Source organism: Pelophylax lessonae, assembly GCF_965119305.1.
Source record: "Pelophylax lessonae genome assembly, chromosome: 5".
In the NCBI taxonomy this organism is placed as follows: domain Eukaryota; kingdom Metazoa; phylum Chordata; class Amphibia; order Anura; family Ranidae; genus Pelophylax; species Pelophylax lessonae.
In genome coordinates, this window is record NC_138772.1 from 66,346,546 (window position 1) to 66,362,685 (window position 16,140).

Here is a 16,140-nt window from a genome sequence, read left to right on the forward strand (position 1 = left end):
TCCCACCAACCGCCCCCTGCTGGCAAGATCGGGACCCCGAATTGAGCCGGTGAGTAGAGAGTACCTGGAGAGGAGCATGGAATGGGGGTCAGGAGGAGGCCGGGAAGAGGGAGAGGGGGGCTGAGTCACTGCACCATGGACCTCTGGTTTGTACTTGCCCCCTGGGCCGAAGGTTGCCAGTCAGCCTCTGTACGCTTTAATACATTTAAAAGATTTTTCTTTTATATTTTCTTAAACACAATTTTTTTCATTTTTGGAACAGTACATATGGTCCATAAGCAACAGACAGCCCAATTTTTCATTTTTTTTCTTTTGTTTTTTTTTTTTTAATAATTGCCTTTTATAACACTTTAAACAGTGTGTGTTTAGTATTACTTTAACCACTTGCTACCCGCCCACCGTCAAATGATGGCGGAGAGGTGCAGCTATTGTTCTGGGATGCCATCATATGACAGCGCACCAGAACTGCCTCTCTCGCGCGCCTCGGGGGGGGGGACGCAGTGCGGCAATTGAGGCCGCGTCGTGTTGCTAGGACGCAGCGTGACCCCGATCTCGGTAAAGAGCCAATGACATGGCTCTTTACCCATGTGATTGGCTGTGTCCAATCACAGCTGGTCACATGTAAATGAGAAAGTTCCATTTATCTGACAGTGTGAGGCAAGGAGAGCCGATCAGCGGCTCCTCCTCACAGGGGAGACTAGGACAGGTAATCAGGGCATTGATCATCAGTGCCCTGATTACAAAAACATGAAAAACAGTGCCAATCAGGGTCCACCATCAGTGCCCACAGTGCCCGCAATCAGTGCCCATAGTGCTGCCAGTCAGTGCCCATCAGTGCCTGCTCATCTGTGCTGCCCATCAGTGCCAATCGTCAGTGCCCATCAGTGCTCATCAGTGCCGCCCATCAGTGCTCATCAGTGCCGCCCATCAGTGCCCATCAGTGCCACTCGTCAGTGCCCATTAGTGCCACCTCTCAGTGCCCATCAGTGCCGCCTTTAAGTGCCACCTATCAGTGCCCTACAGTGCGGCATATTGGTACCTCATCGGTGCCACCTCATCAGTGCCCATAAGTGCCACCTCATCAGTGCCCATCAGTGCCCATCAGTGCTGCTTCATCAGTGCACATCAGTGAAGGAGAAAAATTATTTATTTTTAAAATTTACTTACAGAAAATAAGAAAAACTTTTATTTTTCAAAATTTTCTGTCTTTTTTCTTTTTTTTTTTTATAAGAAATAAAAAACCCAGCAGTGATTACCACCAAAAGAAAGTTGTATTTGTGTGAAAAAAATGATAAAAATTTCATATGGGTACAGTGTAGCATGCCCACGCAATTGTCATTCAAAGTGTGACAGCGCTGAAAGCTGAAAATTGGCCTGGGCAAGGAGGGGGTGAAAGTTCACTGTTTTGAAGTAGTTAAGAAATAGGGGTCCACCCATGAGATAGTTACCGCCAGCCTGCTCATTTCCTAACAGGCTATGGATGGATAAGTCATAGACAGTAAAAATGAAATCTAGCTTTTCTGTGGCAATGAATAAATTAAATTGTGCAATCTACTACTTGGGCGTACTTAGTAATGACTCAAGACAAAACACTTCTTACAAAAACACCTCTTGGACCAAGCTTGATTTTTTTTGCCTTGTAAATTCCCCACAAGATAGAAACCAAATAAAACAAGATCATGAAACCCCCCACCTCTCTATGAAGACTTATTTCTGGAAACTGGAAAATTCAGCATAAAAAAAAAAAAAAAATCTTTCAGAAAATGAAGGAGATCCCCGGGGATATGACACAGAATCGTCTGGCCCAAAAATTGTTGCCTGGGCAACCAGTCAATAAAGAAATTGTTTCCAGACGTCGCTAGCGCGGCAATTTTACTCAGTAATGTCAGCAATTACCGCAGATTGAGTACAACGATGAGTCACAAGGGCTCTCATTTCATGTGGCTCCGTTTATAAAAAGTATAGTTTTTAACCAAACGCACAAATGGACACTTTCAAGCTCGGTGGTGGGCGCAGTTTAGCAAATAGTAGTAGATATTTGGTTGCTGGGTGTTCACAATAGATCTATCGGAGTGCACAGACAAGCCGGAAATCAGTGGCATGTGCTTTCCTTTCACTCACGCTGGTTAAAATAGCGACTGTTGGCGTTATCTGTTCAGTGGGTACACAGAGCACAGAGTAGATAAAGGAAGGACATGAGCTGACATAATGAGATTTGTGTGCAAAATGTGTTTCCTCTTTGTCATGTACAAAAATAATAATTAAAGCAGAACTTTAAAAGACCCAAAGATGACAATTTTTCATTGAGAAGAGGAGGGGAAAAAACAAAACAAAAAAAAACATCTGTAGCACCCTCCTAGATAGGTGCTAGATAGGGAGGATAAGTCTGCTCCATCTGCTTATCAGGGGAGCCTGATCAGTAGTTAGGCCTGTTGCATGTGTCCATGTGTGATTCATCGGGTCTGAGGGAGTGTACCCACTGTATCCAATAGGGGAGCCTGTTGGACAGTGGAGGAAACCCAGCCAGTGACACACAGGCTTTTGTAATTATCCCAATGCGTTGGCACAACAGTGGTGCATCCTGGGATAGGTTATAAAAGCCAAGGGGACATGTGACCGAGTGTCTTTGGGCGGGAAGCCAGGTCCCAGGAGGAGGGTGACGGCTGTCTCTCCTCCTGTCAGTGTGGAAAGTGGTCACAGGCGGTCGGTCTAGTGAGCCAGAAGTGTGGTGCTGATCCAGGAGGTCCAGTGGATGCTGACAAGTGGAGTTGAAGGCAGAGCAACCTTGGGAAAAACAGTGTCTGTGAGTACCGGGAAGCTTGCCAGGGGTCTGCCCAGGAAGGGGACCACTCCAGTGGAGATTCAGTAGACAAGGGGCTAGCATGCACAGCAAGTGAGAAAGGGGGTGCCAAGTTAGGACCCTGAAGAGAAACTATAACGGGATCATATTCTTTATCTTCACTTCAGTGACAAGGTGAAGCAGCGGCCTTGCCGCACACTACAGCTAGTTGTCCCTGGAATTGTGAATAGTTCATAGTTGGAGTGTCCCACTCATCCCTTCTCCGATCCCAGTTCCAAATAAAACACAAAAACCAAACCCCCTGGACTGTTCATTGTCTGAGCCAAGCATCTAAAGTGATAAGTTTCCACAGACTGTTGCTACGGGTAACCCAGGGGAATCCAGAAAGTGAAATTCTCAGCAGTCCTCTAGGGGGCAGTGCTACACATCCATACTAACTTCTATGCTGCAGGATGAGTGTTGAGATGTAGCTGTCCCATATTGGCTCTAAGAGTCTAGAGCAATCATATGACCACTGATTGCTTAGTATTTAATATGCTGCAAGCAGAAAGTGGCGACTGCCAGTCCCTGCTCTCTGCTCTGCCCCTCCAGCGTTCACTGGAGTTCAAAGCTGGGTAAGGGGATGGGCATGGCTAGCTCTGGCTGTCAGTTTTGGGCTAAAAGGTGGAGCCAGCAAGTAATCAAGTAGCTTAGTGCATCCTGACAATATTCTTGGGATCCTTCCAGAGCCTGCCTGCTATCAGCTGACTGTGGGTCACAGGAGGACATAGTAATTGTACTCCTGTGAGCCACAAGAGAAGTAGGACCTAAAATGCTTTGGCCATACTTCTCTTTTGATAATTTTTTTGGCCTGTGCAAAAGTTTTTACTTAAAGCTGAACTCCAGACTTCCCTTCAGATTTGCACAGTTCTACAGGCTGCTCTCCGATTCCACTGCATGCTGTGAGCTTCTCACAGTGTGCATTAGAAGCTGCAGCAAGTCCGATAGAGCCTGACTATTTCCTGTCTGAAGGCAGTTTAGAACCATCTAGTGCTTTTCCTACATCACATGTGAACATTGCCACAGCTTCCAGTTTTCAGAAAGCTATGTACAACAGCCCGCTGGCCCCTCCCACCAGTCACAATGATGTCACTGGGTATAACATTTGGTATGTAATGAAAATTCAAAGGTTTTATTTAATACTTTTATTAGCTTGTTGATGATGGAAGGCAGGAGGAACCAGGGCAAGCATACTATAAGCCGATTAAACTTAGGCTTTAAAGCTTACCTCCATTCAAAAGATATTTCCCGCTCACCGTCTTTCCTACTCATTCACTTTTTTAAAAAAAGAAAACCTTCCCTAAGGCCCCTTTACTCACCCAAATATGCCATCACTTGACCCTCCTTGGTGCCTCTTCTGGTATTTAGGACCAATAATCCACCACTGCAATTTGTGCCCACCACTGACTGGTCCAGTCACAGACCTTTGTCGTAATATCATGACACCGACACTGACTGATATATATATAGTGACAGTGCGAGGACCTGCCAGGATATTAGTTTACTAAACTGGTATAAAAAGGACACGGGATTCTAAAAGGTGCAATCTGAGAAGCTCTGGCATGTTTATTGTGAACGGAGAAAGTTGAGCTCTATGTTTTCTCCGTATTCGGAGACTGGGGATTAAAGGTTCCAAAGTGCCTTGGGTGGGAAGGGACCTTCAATCCTGTGTCCAGGCTTTGCTTGACTCTTACAGCCTGTGTAAAGGCACAGGTGTGCAGGATCGATGTAAGCCAGATCTGAGAATAGCTCAAAGCATACCTCCCAACCGTCCCGGATTTTCCGGGACTGTCACGGGATTTGCCAGGACTGTCCCAGGATTTCAAGTAAATCCCAGTGTCCCACAGATCTAGTTTGAGTCCCCCAGTCAAGTGTGCACCGTGCTGTGCACTGCCCAACCAGCACAGCCTCCACCTCCCCCGTTCACTTGCCTGCCGCTTTACAGGCTGTAGAATGGGAGAGGAGGGGGGCTAGGTCTGCTCCATCTCCTCTCCATGTCCCCCTGTGTCCGCCCACTGCCGGCAGCCAATCCTGTGGCTGTGAAGGGGCTGTGTGGGGGGGGGGAGTTTTAAAGCAGTGATCCTGCTGTCACTGCCCGAGATTCTGGAGAGCAGTCAGCCTCGGATGAGTAATCTCTCCCCTCACTCTCTTCCTTCCATGTGCCATAGTGATCCTTCCTTCCTGCTTTCCATGTGCCATAGTGATCCCTCCTTCCTGCCTTCCATGTGCCATAGTGATCCCTCCTTCCTGCTTTCCATGTGCCATAGTGATCCTTCCTTCCTGCCTTCCATGTGCCATAGTGATCCCTCCTTCCTGCCTTCCATGTGCCACAGTGATACCTTCCTCCTGCCTTCCATGTGCCATTGTGATCCCTCCTGCTTGCCATGTGCCTTAGTGATTCTTCCTGCCTTCAATGTGTAATAGTGATCCTTCTTGCCTTCAAGGTGTCATAGTGATCCTTCCTGCCTCCCATGTGCTGTAGTAATCCTTCCTGCTTTCCATGTGCCATAGTGATCGTTCCTGCCTTCCAGGTGTCATAGTGAAAGCTAACAGGTCCAGGGGCTGGAGGAAGTCTCTGGAAGAATGAGCATACCCAGGAGACACAGGAGAACCCTGTTTGGAGGCCAAGAATGAGCAGTGAGATACTGCAACCGAAGCTGAGTGTGCCTAAAAGCTAGGTGGCTTGGTATTTTCTTTCCTTATTTGTATTTGCTGGAGAAGAACCCCTCTGTGGGCAAGTTAATAAACTTTTTTTTTGTTTATTAAAATTGTTCTTCCAGGCCCTGCCTATAGTTTCTGTCTGGTGTGGACTCACTGTACAAACGCACCTACCACTAGAGCTAACACCCCCATATCACAATATATATTTAAATTCATACAAGTCTACAAGTCTACAATCTTTGACTGCTGTATTAAAATAAATTGCTGAGTATTATTTATTGTTCTCTGAATCCAACTATTTTAGGCTGGACAAAAGCCAGTAGCATGCAGGAAACTTAAAAATATTCAGCTTTCAAGGTCAGTTTATTCAACAGAATCCAATAACAAAGCACTACGTATGAAAGTGATTAACAGCCTGCAAAGTCTTTATTAGTAGGGCCATCTTGCTGCCAGGCAGTTTTTCCTAAAATGATTAAAGTAGATCTAAACCTTAACTGAATGGGATTTCGTTTCCCACAGGTATTGAATATGCATACTTATATTGGTCCAAGCTGAACCAATGTAACTATGCAATAAAGTACAGTATATACCTGGAATTTAACTTTGATTTTATTTCATTTTTAAATCTGCTGCTTTCATTAAAGTAATGGTTTGTGATCCTGCCATGTGGGTCCTTGTTCAGGCACTCCCTGTAATACAATGGCAACACTCTGTCTTCATCTTCCTGTTATTCTCCTGTGTTCAAAAGAAGAAAAAAGGCAAAGTGGAACTATACTGGCCAGACAAGCAGACAAAACCAGTATAAATCATTGGCATCTGATCCACAATAGCATAATGCATCTGTAACAGAACCGCGACCCCCACACTGTGCTTGTGGACTTCCATCAGTATTCTGCTTCCTCCCAGTCTTGATGGGCACTGAGAGGTGGCACTGATGGGCACTGAGAGGTGGCACTGATGGGCGGCACTGATGGGCACTGACAGGCAGCACTGATGGACACTGGTGGGTGGCACTGATGAGCACTAATGTACGGCACTGATGGACACTGATGGGCAGCACCAACAGTGCCCACAATCAGTGCCCATAGTGCTGCCAGTCAGTGCCCATCAGTGCCTAGATGAGCAGGCACTGATGGGCACTGACTGTTAGCACTATGGGCACTGATTGTGGGCACTGATGGCAGGCACTGTGGGCACTAATGCTGGGCAGTAACTGGCACTTTATTTACATTTTGTGTAATCAGGGCACTGATGATCAGTGCCCTGATTACTTGTATATGTCTCCCCTGTGAGGAGGAGCCGCTGATCGCCTCTCCTCGCCTCACACAGTGACAGTGTGAGGCGAGGAGAGCCGAATAACGGCACTTCCTCATTTACATGTGACTGGCTGTGATTGGACACAGCCGATCACATGGGTAAAGAGTCATGTCATTGACTCTTTACCGAGATCGGGATCGCGCCGTGTCCTAACAACACGGCGTGGTCACGAGAGAGGCTGTTCTGGTTCGCCGTCATATGACGGCGTCCCAGGATAATAGCTACACTGCTCCGCCGTCATTTGACGGTGGGTGGGTAGTAAGTGTTTAAAGGGGCATTTTTCAATTGACCTATAATAAATAGATTTTAGTAAAGGTTCCCAAAAATCTGAAAATTATTTTAGGGATTCCTCTGGGGAAATAGGTTAAGAAAGATTGATTTATAGTTTGTTCAAGCAAAATCACAATTCACATTGTTTTCTCAGCTGTGTAACATAAGATAATATGTAACATTATATTTAGAGTTTTCTTTAGTAACAATGATGGTCCCACCAGCTGCACGTTTCCGTTAATAATATATATCCATGGCCCATAGCCCATCCTCCTGAAGACGTCACTGCTGATGAAACGCGTAGGGAGTGGCCAGCTATGGTGTGCTAACGCACCACTCGTCGATACCATGGGTGTTTGCTAACCATCAGTCTGCCGCTTTTAACCTGTGTTCCTGCTTACCATCTGCATGGGCGCCCCCATTACCATCTGCATGGGCACCCCCCTGGAATCTCAAATTCCTCTTTAAAGTGGTTGTTAAGCCACTTTTTTATCATCATGTCTGGTCTGTTTAATAATCCTGTGTATAAAAGAAAGATCGACTGCACACCACCAGATGCTTGAATAAACTAAAGGTCCTTTATTGGAAAAGTAAATTATAAACTGGATACATGGGTACATGTAGGCATGTTTCACACATGTCTGTGCTTGTTTACTACAATGGGAGTATTGGACAGCCTTCAATTTAAGTGCACACCCATTAGGGCAAGCACCTGCAACCAATCGGCCATCCAATAGTCCGTATGTTCATTTTGGATGTTTTAGATTACTTGTTAACCCACAATTTCTTTACCTTTAATGGGAAGTATTTCCTACAGAGGTGTGGTGCCGCGATGGGGGTAAATTTTCGCCCTCTCTCGCCAATATGTAAAAGGTTTGGTGGAAATGGCATAGCCTCTATGGTAGTGACAACCCGTTTAGACAGCACATCATAGCTTTTTATCGCTACATAGAAGATATGCTCTTTGTAGTAGATGAACGTATAGGCAGCTTAGAGTCCTTTCTGAATTACTTAAACACCAATGACATGAAACTAAAATTTACTGGACAGGCTGACAAAAAAGAAATCAGTTATTTGGAGGTCTGACTATATGTGATGGACATGCAGTGGGTACTGATTTATATAGGAAACATTATTGATAGCAAAATCAGGGCACCCTAAACACACGATTAGAGGCATTCCGGTGGGCCAGTTTTTACGGATTCGGCAGATCTGCAGTAACCAACAAAATTTTGAGAAGAAATCTGCTGCTCTCTACCAGCATTTTTTGCGGAGAGGGTATCCTAAATGGATGTTGGATAGGGCAGTGACCATTGCATCCTTCGGATGCCGTGAAGAACTGCTAAAGGGTAATAGGAGCCATAATAAAAGAAGTAAAACAAACAATAAAATCAAGGATGGTAGTAAACAACAACTCAGTAAGATCAAACTTACCTTGACAACACCCTTTAGTTTGGAATATAATGAAGTTAAAAATATTATAAACATCTCTCTATCCTTTTTGAGGATGACATTTGTGCTAGTCTCCTCAGCGAGGCGGTGAACATTGTTCCTAGAAGAGCTCCGACATTAGGCAATTCCTTATACTCTAATTTTTTCAGTTCATCCAACACACAGTCCACAAAGTGGCTACACTGTAAAGGCAACTATCGCTGGGGTGCTACTAGTTGCATCGGCAATGACCGGACATTTACCAAAGAAACAATATTTCTTCTCAAGTAAAGTGCTGGAGTGTCGATGGGGGAAAGATGTGCTGTATTGTGAGAGAAAATCGTGCCTGTTTTACAGTGATCACTGCAAGTGCGCTTTCAAGTGATGGTCAAGAAAGCAGTGACCCGGGACTCAGGGGTTGGGGCGTCAGGGGTTGTGTCTGTACATGTACTGTGAAAGAAAATGTCTGCCGTGCAACCGGTTACAGCATGATAATTTCTAACAGTAAGGGAGCTTGGTTGGCTTGTGAATGGAGAATGAATGCCGTATGGATTAAGCAGTGCAGCTGCTTCCACAAGCAACCTGGTGAGGTCCAGTGAGAGTTTTCCTTATCCATTGCGAATAATTACAGTTGGAGTGTCCCACTCCCTTCTCCCATCCAAGTTCCAAAATAAACACTATAAAACCAATACCCCTGGACTGTTAATTGTGTGAAGAGCCCTTGGGAGTAAGGATGGGCAAGTGACCTGTTCCCTAAGTGACTGTGTGCTGGTAATCAGAGGAGGCCCAACAAGTCATCTTACAGCAAGCCCTACGGGGACAGTGCTACATAACAAAGGATGATACTTAAGGCCCCTTTCACACATGCTGTCCGTTTGTCTGTTTTTCATCCATTCGTTGACGGATGAAAAACGGACATCAATGCATCTCTATATAAAAATGGATGACAAAGGATGATCATCCCTTAACATCCGTTTTCATCTGCTTCTATCAATGTCCGTTTTTTTGAACGGATGAATGCCCTATTTTTCATCCGTCAAAAAAACGGATCGGACGAAAAACGGATGACAACAGGTGAAAAACGGATGACAACTGACGAAAAACGGATGAAAAACGGATAACAACTGACGAAAAGCGGATGAAAAATGGATGAAAAACGGATGGAAAACGGATGGAAAACTGATGGAAAACTGATACATTTTGACGTGACTGAACTGATTAACTGAACGACTGTATGTGTGAAAGGGGCCTAATGCCCCTTTCACACAGGCGGACCGTTCAGATCCGCCTGTCCGTTTTTTTGGCGGATCTGAACGGTCCCCCCATGCATCTCTATGGGGCATCGGAGGTCAGCGGAGACATGTCCGCTGACATCCGATCCGATCCGTCAAATCTGGACAGATGGAAACCCTATTTTCCATCCGTCCAGCGGATCAGATCGGATGAGAAAGGACCGACGGTCCATTGCCATCCGATTTCCCTCATAGAGATGCATGGGGAACTGACAGCTGTGTCTCCACACACAGCGCGGAGACACAGCGGTTATCCTCCTGCTCAGCAGGGGATCGGCGGCTCGATCCCCCGCTGAGAAAAACTGAGTCCGTCCTACGGACGGATAGTATGAAAGGGGCCTTAGAGTTATTGAAGAGGAAGTTGGAGCACAAGTAGGTAAACTAAAACCATGTTTTGCCTTTTTTTCCGAGTCACAAACCATCCAAATGAACTCTAAGAAGACCACACAAATCTTTCTCATTCCAGAGTTGATAGAATGACATCATCAGTTAATCAGGACCAACAGGCCAAAAGTCCTTTCCTTTGTCTGTCTCAGCCTGATAAGTCACTTCCATTTCCCCACACATCCCAACCTTAAACAAATAACCTTCAACTGCAGCTACTAGGCTCATGTCATAATTTTTATATGGTGTGACTGGGAATCTCTGTGTTTAGACAAAGGTCTGCAATCTAAATATTAGGGGAAATGTTGCTGAACCTCAGTATAGAATACACTGCAGGAGGAAGACATGTATTCTTTCCAGTTTTTTCCCATGATGTCTGCCTGACATAAATATTACAGAATGAGTATGTACAACTAAAACAGGCTTATTCAGAAAACAGAGATAGGAGTTTAGTTGAAAATACAGGACGCAAATAGAAGTCTATTGAACTTCTATTATATGGTTCCTTGGTAAATACGCAATTATATAAGGCAGGGATCTTCAAACTACGGCCCTCCAGCTGTTGTGGAACTACACGCCACAGGCATTGTAAAATTCTGACATGCACAGACATGACAAGGCATGATGGGAATTTTAGTTCCTAAACAACTGGATAGCCATTGTTTGGAGACCCCTGATATAAGGGGGGGTCTTCGTTCTTTTCCAAGCTATCAGAAATGAAAAAGGGCAGGGCTGACACCATGTGCTTAGGAATTTGGGGCTGAGTCAAAGAGGAAAGCAGGCGCTCATTATCTTTCTGGCATATCAATGGTTATTTTTTTGTACTTATGTTACAGCTTGCTAAAAGTGGTTTTAAATCTCACACATGAAATATGAACAAATGATATCCCCCCTATAGTGTATATGTGTCTCAATACAGAGCACCAAGCATCATTTCCATCTGCTGCCTGGTTCCCCAGAAGGGTGACAGGGGAGAGAGCTCCAGCACACAGCCTGTGATTGATAGTCTCAGCTTTGTTCCTATGTGCTGTGTGAACGAGGATATGACCCTTCCCTGCAGTCATTTCTCATCTCTCCTAACTAAGTGTAACTTCAAGTCCCTGCCCCCTGCTTTCTGGATCTCAGACAAGCTGTGTAAATTCTGGATTTTGAATGGATGTAAAGAAGAGAAGACTGCAGATAAACAGGTTCAACTTATGTAGGAGGATTTGTTAAGTTTCTGTTTATTATTTGAGGCCAGGTCTTTCAATGGGTGTATGTAAGGGTTTACATCCACTTAAAGGGGATATAAAATGGGAAGTGTACATGTTTACCAAAGATGTACTGCATATGTTTTTTCATAATCTTACCTTGACATATGCTTTTAACCTGCCTAGGGGTATCCCCGAGCGTGACTCGGGGTGGATTTTCTATGCTGTTATCGGTATCCCCGAGTCACGACTCGGGGTGGATGTGCAGAGTGCGCAGCGTTGTCTTACCTTCTCCTGGCGATCCAGCGATGATCTCCCATTGCTGTGATCGCCAGCCATCTGAGATCCCCGCCGCTCGTCCGTCCTCCATCGGTGTGATGACTTCCTAGTTCCGTTCCCTGCAGCAGCAATGCTGCATGGGAGCGGAACTAGGGAGGGAAATTCAAACTTTGAACGTTGTACAAAACACAAACACACACATAACATTTATATTATATATATATATATACACATATATATATATATAAATATATACACACACCACACACACACACTATATATATATATATATATACACGCATATATATATATACACATATATATATATATATATACACACGCATATATATATATACACATATATATATATATATATATATATATATATATATATATAACGCATTAATTATAATCTAATCAATAATATAATTTTATTATATAATATATATATATATATATATATATATATATATATATATATATATATATATATATATACATATTATATTATATAATAAAATTATATTATTGATTAGATTATAATTCATGCATTTGTGTTTCAAATTTATCACATCTGGGATGTCTACTAGAGTCTTGTTTTGGTCAGGTTTAAGTCAGTAATTACTAAGAATTGTAGGCCTATAATACATAACGCCAAATTTCCATGAAAAAAATTGTACCGCTTTTGGTACAGAATTCCTGACATAATCATACCGCCAGGGAGGTTAAAGCTGAACTCTAAGCAGATATAAAATACACATATTAATGCAGCCCTGTAATCATGAATACATCATTCAATTTATTTTTAAACATGCAAGCAGTATAAGTACGTGAATTTGACCTGGTCTCAGTCTCTCGCAGTTCCTGTACAGCAGGGCTGGAGTCTGAGAAGAAGAAGCAGTACAAGGAGCCAATCAGTTCATGCGCTGAAGAAGCATGCTGATAGGTGGAGAGAGCAGAGAGATGAGCTCAGCACTGTGCTGCTTCTCTTTTCAGCCACAGGCTGGGGGTGGGTCCAGGACAACCTGGGCTCTGGGAGTGGGGATTCTGGTTATCAGACTGAGGACTTCCAGTGGCAGGAAAAAACCTGCAGGGGAAATCTCTGTATTGAAGGTGAATATTGCAGCAAAAGCTGGTTTTGTTATTTCATCTTTCAACTGACTAATAATCTGTATCTTGTTATTTTTGGCTGGAACTCTGCTTTGAAGACAATCTTTTTGTGTGGAATCATACATGACCGAAAAGATGAATTGTGATTGGTTGCTGTGCGTTCCAGTACTTTGCAATGAGCATTTTGCTTCTTGCACTCTTATCCTAATTATTAAGTCAAACCCCTTTTAAGCCTACTGCAGATGCCTACTTACCTGCACTTTGACTCTTGCAAATTTGAATTTTTTTTAACATTTACTTGCTTTAAATATTCATACAATTCATTTAGAATGTAATATTGTAACCAAAATAATTTTCTCACCATTGACATTCCACATCAATTGAAAGCCTTGTCGTTCATTGTATCCATCTGAATGGAAGACAACGTGAAGGCTTGTACCATTAGTGGTGCCCCCTGGTGGAAGGGTTGCTCCGCAGTAGGTTCCAATGAGTCTTGCCTGGTCGTTAGGTCCATCATAGAGCTGTAAAGAAGATAAACTTGTTAACAGGACTCCTTGGTGAACTATGCATTACACATCTGTGATTAAAGTGTGACTAAAGGCAAAACCTTTTTTTTTTTATTTTGTATAGAGTGCAGAGGAATTAGGAGGCTTGTCAGTTTTTATTGCTGTCTGTGCCCCCGTTAAGAAGATTCCCTCTCTCTATTTTTCCTATTTACCGTTATCATTGAAAGTAAAAGAAAATCCCACATTTTGGGTTTTCCCCAGAAAAGTAACAGTGGGAATATTTCCAATGGAGACACTAGTTCTGGTAACCTGGGGGTCCCCAAGAAATTCCCTTAATTTGGAGAGATTTCCTCTCACTTCCTGTTGGGCTATGACACAGGAAGTGAAGGGAAATCTCCACAATGGGACACAGATGACGAAAAAAAAAAACAAAAAAAACAAAAAAACAACAGGGGTTATAACCTTCCCTTGCTCTATCCAAAATGAAAAAATCTAAGGTATGCTGACATTACATCAAGCCAAGATTACACCTTTACAAAACAAGAAAACAATGGCAGCTTCTATATTTCTATGTTGACAAGTTCACTTTAAACAACGGAGTGTATCTGATAGTGTATAATGACCTCAGCCAGCTCTGCTCCATAAACCATGCCCCCCCCCCCCTGACACGTTTCGCCCCCCACCACCGGGGCTTAAAGTAGAACTAAAGTCAAATCTTTTTTATTTTTTTTAAGAAACGTTTAGCTCTAAGATCCGGCAATAGACAAACAGCACTTTTATAGAACATGAAAAAATATTGGTGTGAAAACCTGCACAGATCAAAGGCTGGCATTGCTGACCTGAAAATACCAGTTGCTCTGCTGCTCCGATATTTTCTAAATCACAAATGCAGAAAGAAAGGTCATTGAATGGCTGCCCAAGTTTAGCCAGTTTTTGGAATTTAGTTTTTGTAATATTGGGGAAGAGTTAGATTCTCTGTCAGGTTTGGATTGATATCTGTGTCCCTTTTGCAGAGATTTCCCATCATTTTTAATTAGGACAGGGTGTGATGGTAATTCTTTCCATTGGGAGCACAGGATGAAACAAATTTTTGTAATATTTTGACCCCAATTGCATACTTGCCAACTGTCCCTTTTTTTCCAGGGACAGTCCCTGCAAATAGGAGCCTGTCCCAGGTAATTTATATTGTCCCTGGAAGCGCCTGTTAATCGGGCTGCCCTTAAATGTTACGCAGAAGTAGCGCAGCTGAATGGGAGACTTATTCCAACTCTGCTACTGTGGCCTTAAATTTGACATTCCCTTTTTTAATCTCCTGTAATTCTCTCTATATTGAGTAGACTCTATAATCTGATAAATAGGCAAGATTAATTATGCAGAGTGGGCGGAGCTTCAGGGAAGTGGGTGTGGTAATTGATAGCTGTGCTGCAAAGTGTCCCTGGAAATTTTTTTTAAATGTTGGCAACTATGCAATTGTTGTAATAGTGACTTATCCCATAGTGGGAGCTCAATGCCTGGCCTGAAGGGAGCGAGTGAACTGCTGCTTACAATCTTCATCAGACAGCTGAGGTCACCAAATGCTCAGAATCTGCAAATATCTTTATTGCATGCAGAAGGCTCAGTTAAACAATATGTTGCAGTAGATGTTGGTATCTAAAGTGATCCAAAGGAATATTTCCTTCCTCACTCACAGTGTGTGTCCTGCAGGAAAAATAGCAGGAATTTACAATGAGGAAGAAGGAAATTATATCAACTAACTGGAAATAATACAATGACCACAAGGTGGCAGTGTAATAATAACTCAATAAAAAGCATAGAAAATACACAAAGGCAATTACGGTGTCAACATGACTGCTGGAAGCAGCAAATTTATAGTTGGGAAAGGAAAGAACTTCCAACAGTGTTTTTATTTTAGCCAAAAGTCACATTTGTGTGATGTGACAGCACACGTGCATTGGCGTGTTTTTTTTACGCTCATTTGCGTAGGTTACGGTAGGGCAGTCCATTCAGGCCACGCCAAAGAAGAACATGCCTATTTTTTGTAAATTGAACTGCATCAAAATGTATGGTGTTACTATCTGTTTTGTTGTGCAATTTCTCAAGCACTTTAGTAAGGTGCGTTAAGGTGCCATAAACAATTAACGACCTCACAGAGTGCCTGCAATAAAAGATGTACGTTTTTGTGCGCTACGAGAACAAGTTCGATTTCAAAAAGGGGTTTTGAATCATATAAGTGTGTAAGTAGAGTAAGGAACAGTCAATATTTCTATCAAGTCTACATTTCTGTGATCACTCTGGGGAGAATTGTCCTCACTTCCTGTCCCTCTGACACCCATATTGGAAACGCAGGATGTGCACTGAACAGAAAGGCAGAAACATTAAAGTGGTTGTAAACTTCCCTGTACTGTTTGTACCTATAGATAAGCCTTTAATAAGACTTACCTATAGGTACTGTAAATATCTCCTAAACTGGCACCATTTAGGAGATATTTACTGTATACTGCACCAATGACGTACCGTTTCTTCAGAGCCCTGTGCCGTGACTGGCAGCTCTTGCGTGCATGCACGGGAGTGACGTCACACTGCTCCGGTCAATAGCACAGCCAGAGTCTGCGGACCCAGAAAGAAGACGGGCGAGGATGGATGTGGACGACGAGGGCTTTGTTTGCCGGTAAGTGTCACATAATGTGCTAGTATGTGATGCCTCAAGTCTTTTTGAGCATGATGCTACAAGCTTGGCACACCTATTTTTGGGCAGTTTCTCCCATTTGTCTTTGCAGGACGTCTCAAGTTCCATCAGGTTAGATGGGGAGGTCGGTGCACAGCCATTTTCAGATCTCTCTAGAGATGTTCAACAGGGTTAA

General features: G+C 43.4%; 1 protein-coding gene across 1 annotated transcript in view; it reads right to left on the bottom strand.

Moving 5' to 3' along the window:
• The window catches only part of CUBN (cubilin), a 439,455-nt gene that overhangs the window by 217,417 nt on the left and 205,898 nt on the right, over nt 1–16,140 (bottom strand). The window contains exon 28 of the mRNA XM_082257511.1: nt 13,135–13,294. Within this exon, the coding sequence (XP_082113637.1) occupies nt 13,135–13,294 (160 nt within the window). The remainder of the gene's footprint in view (nt 1–13,134; nt 13,295–16,140) is intronic.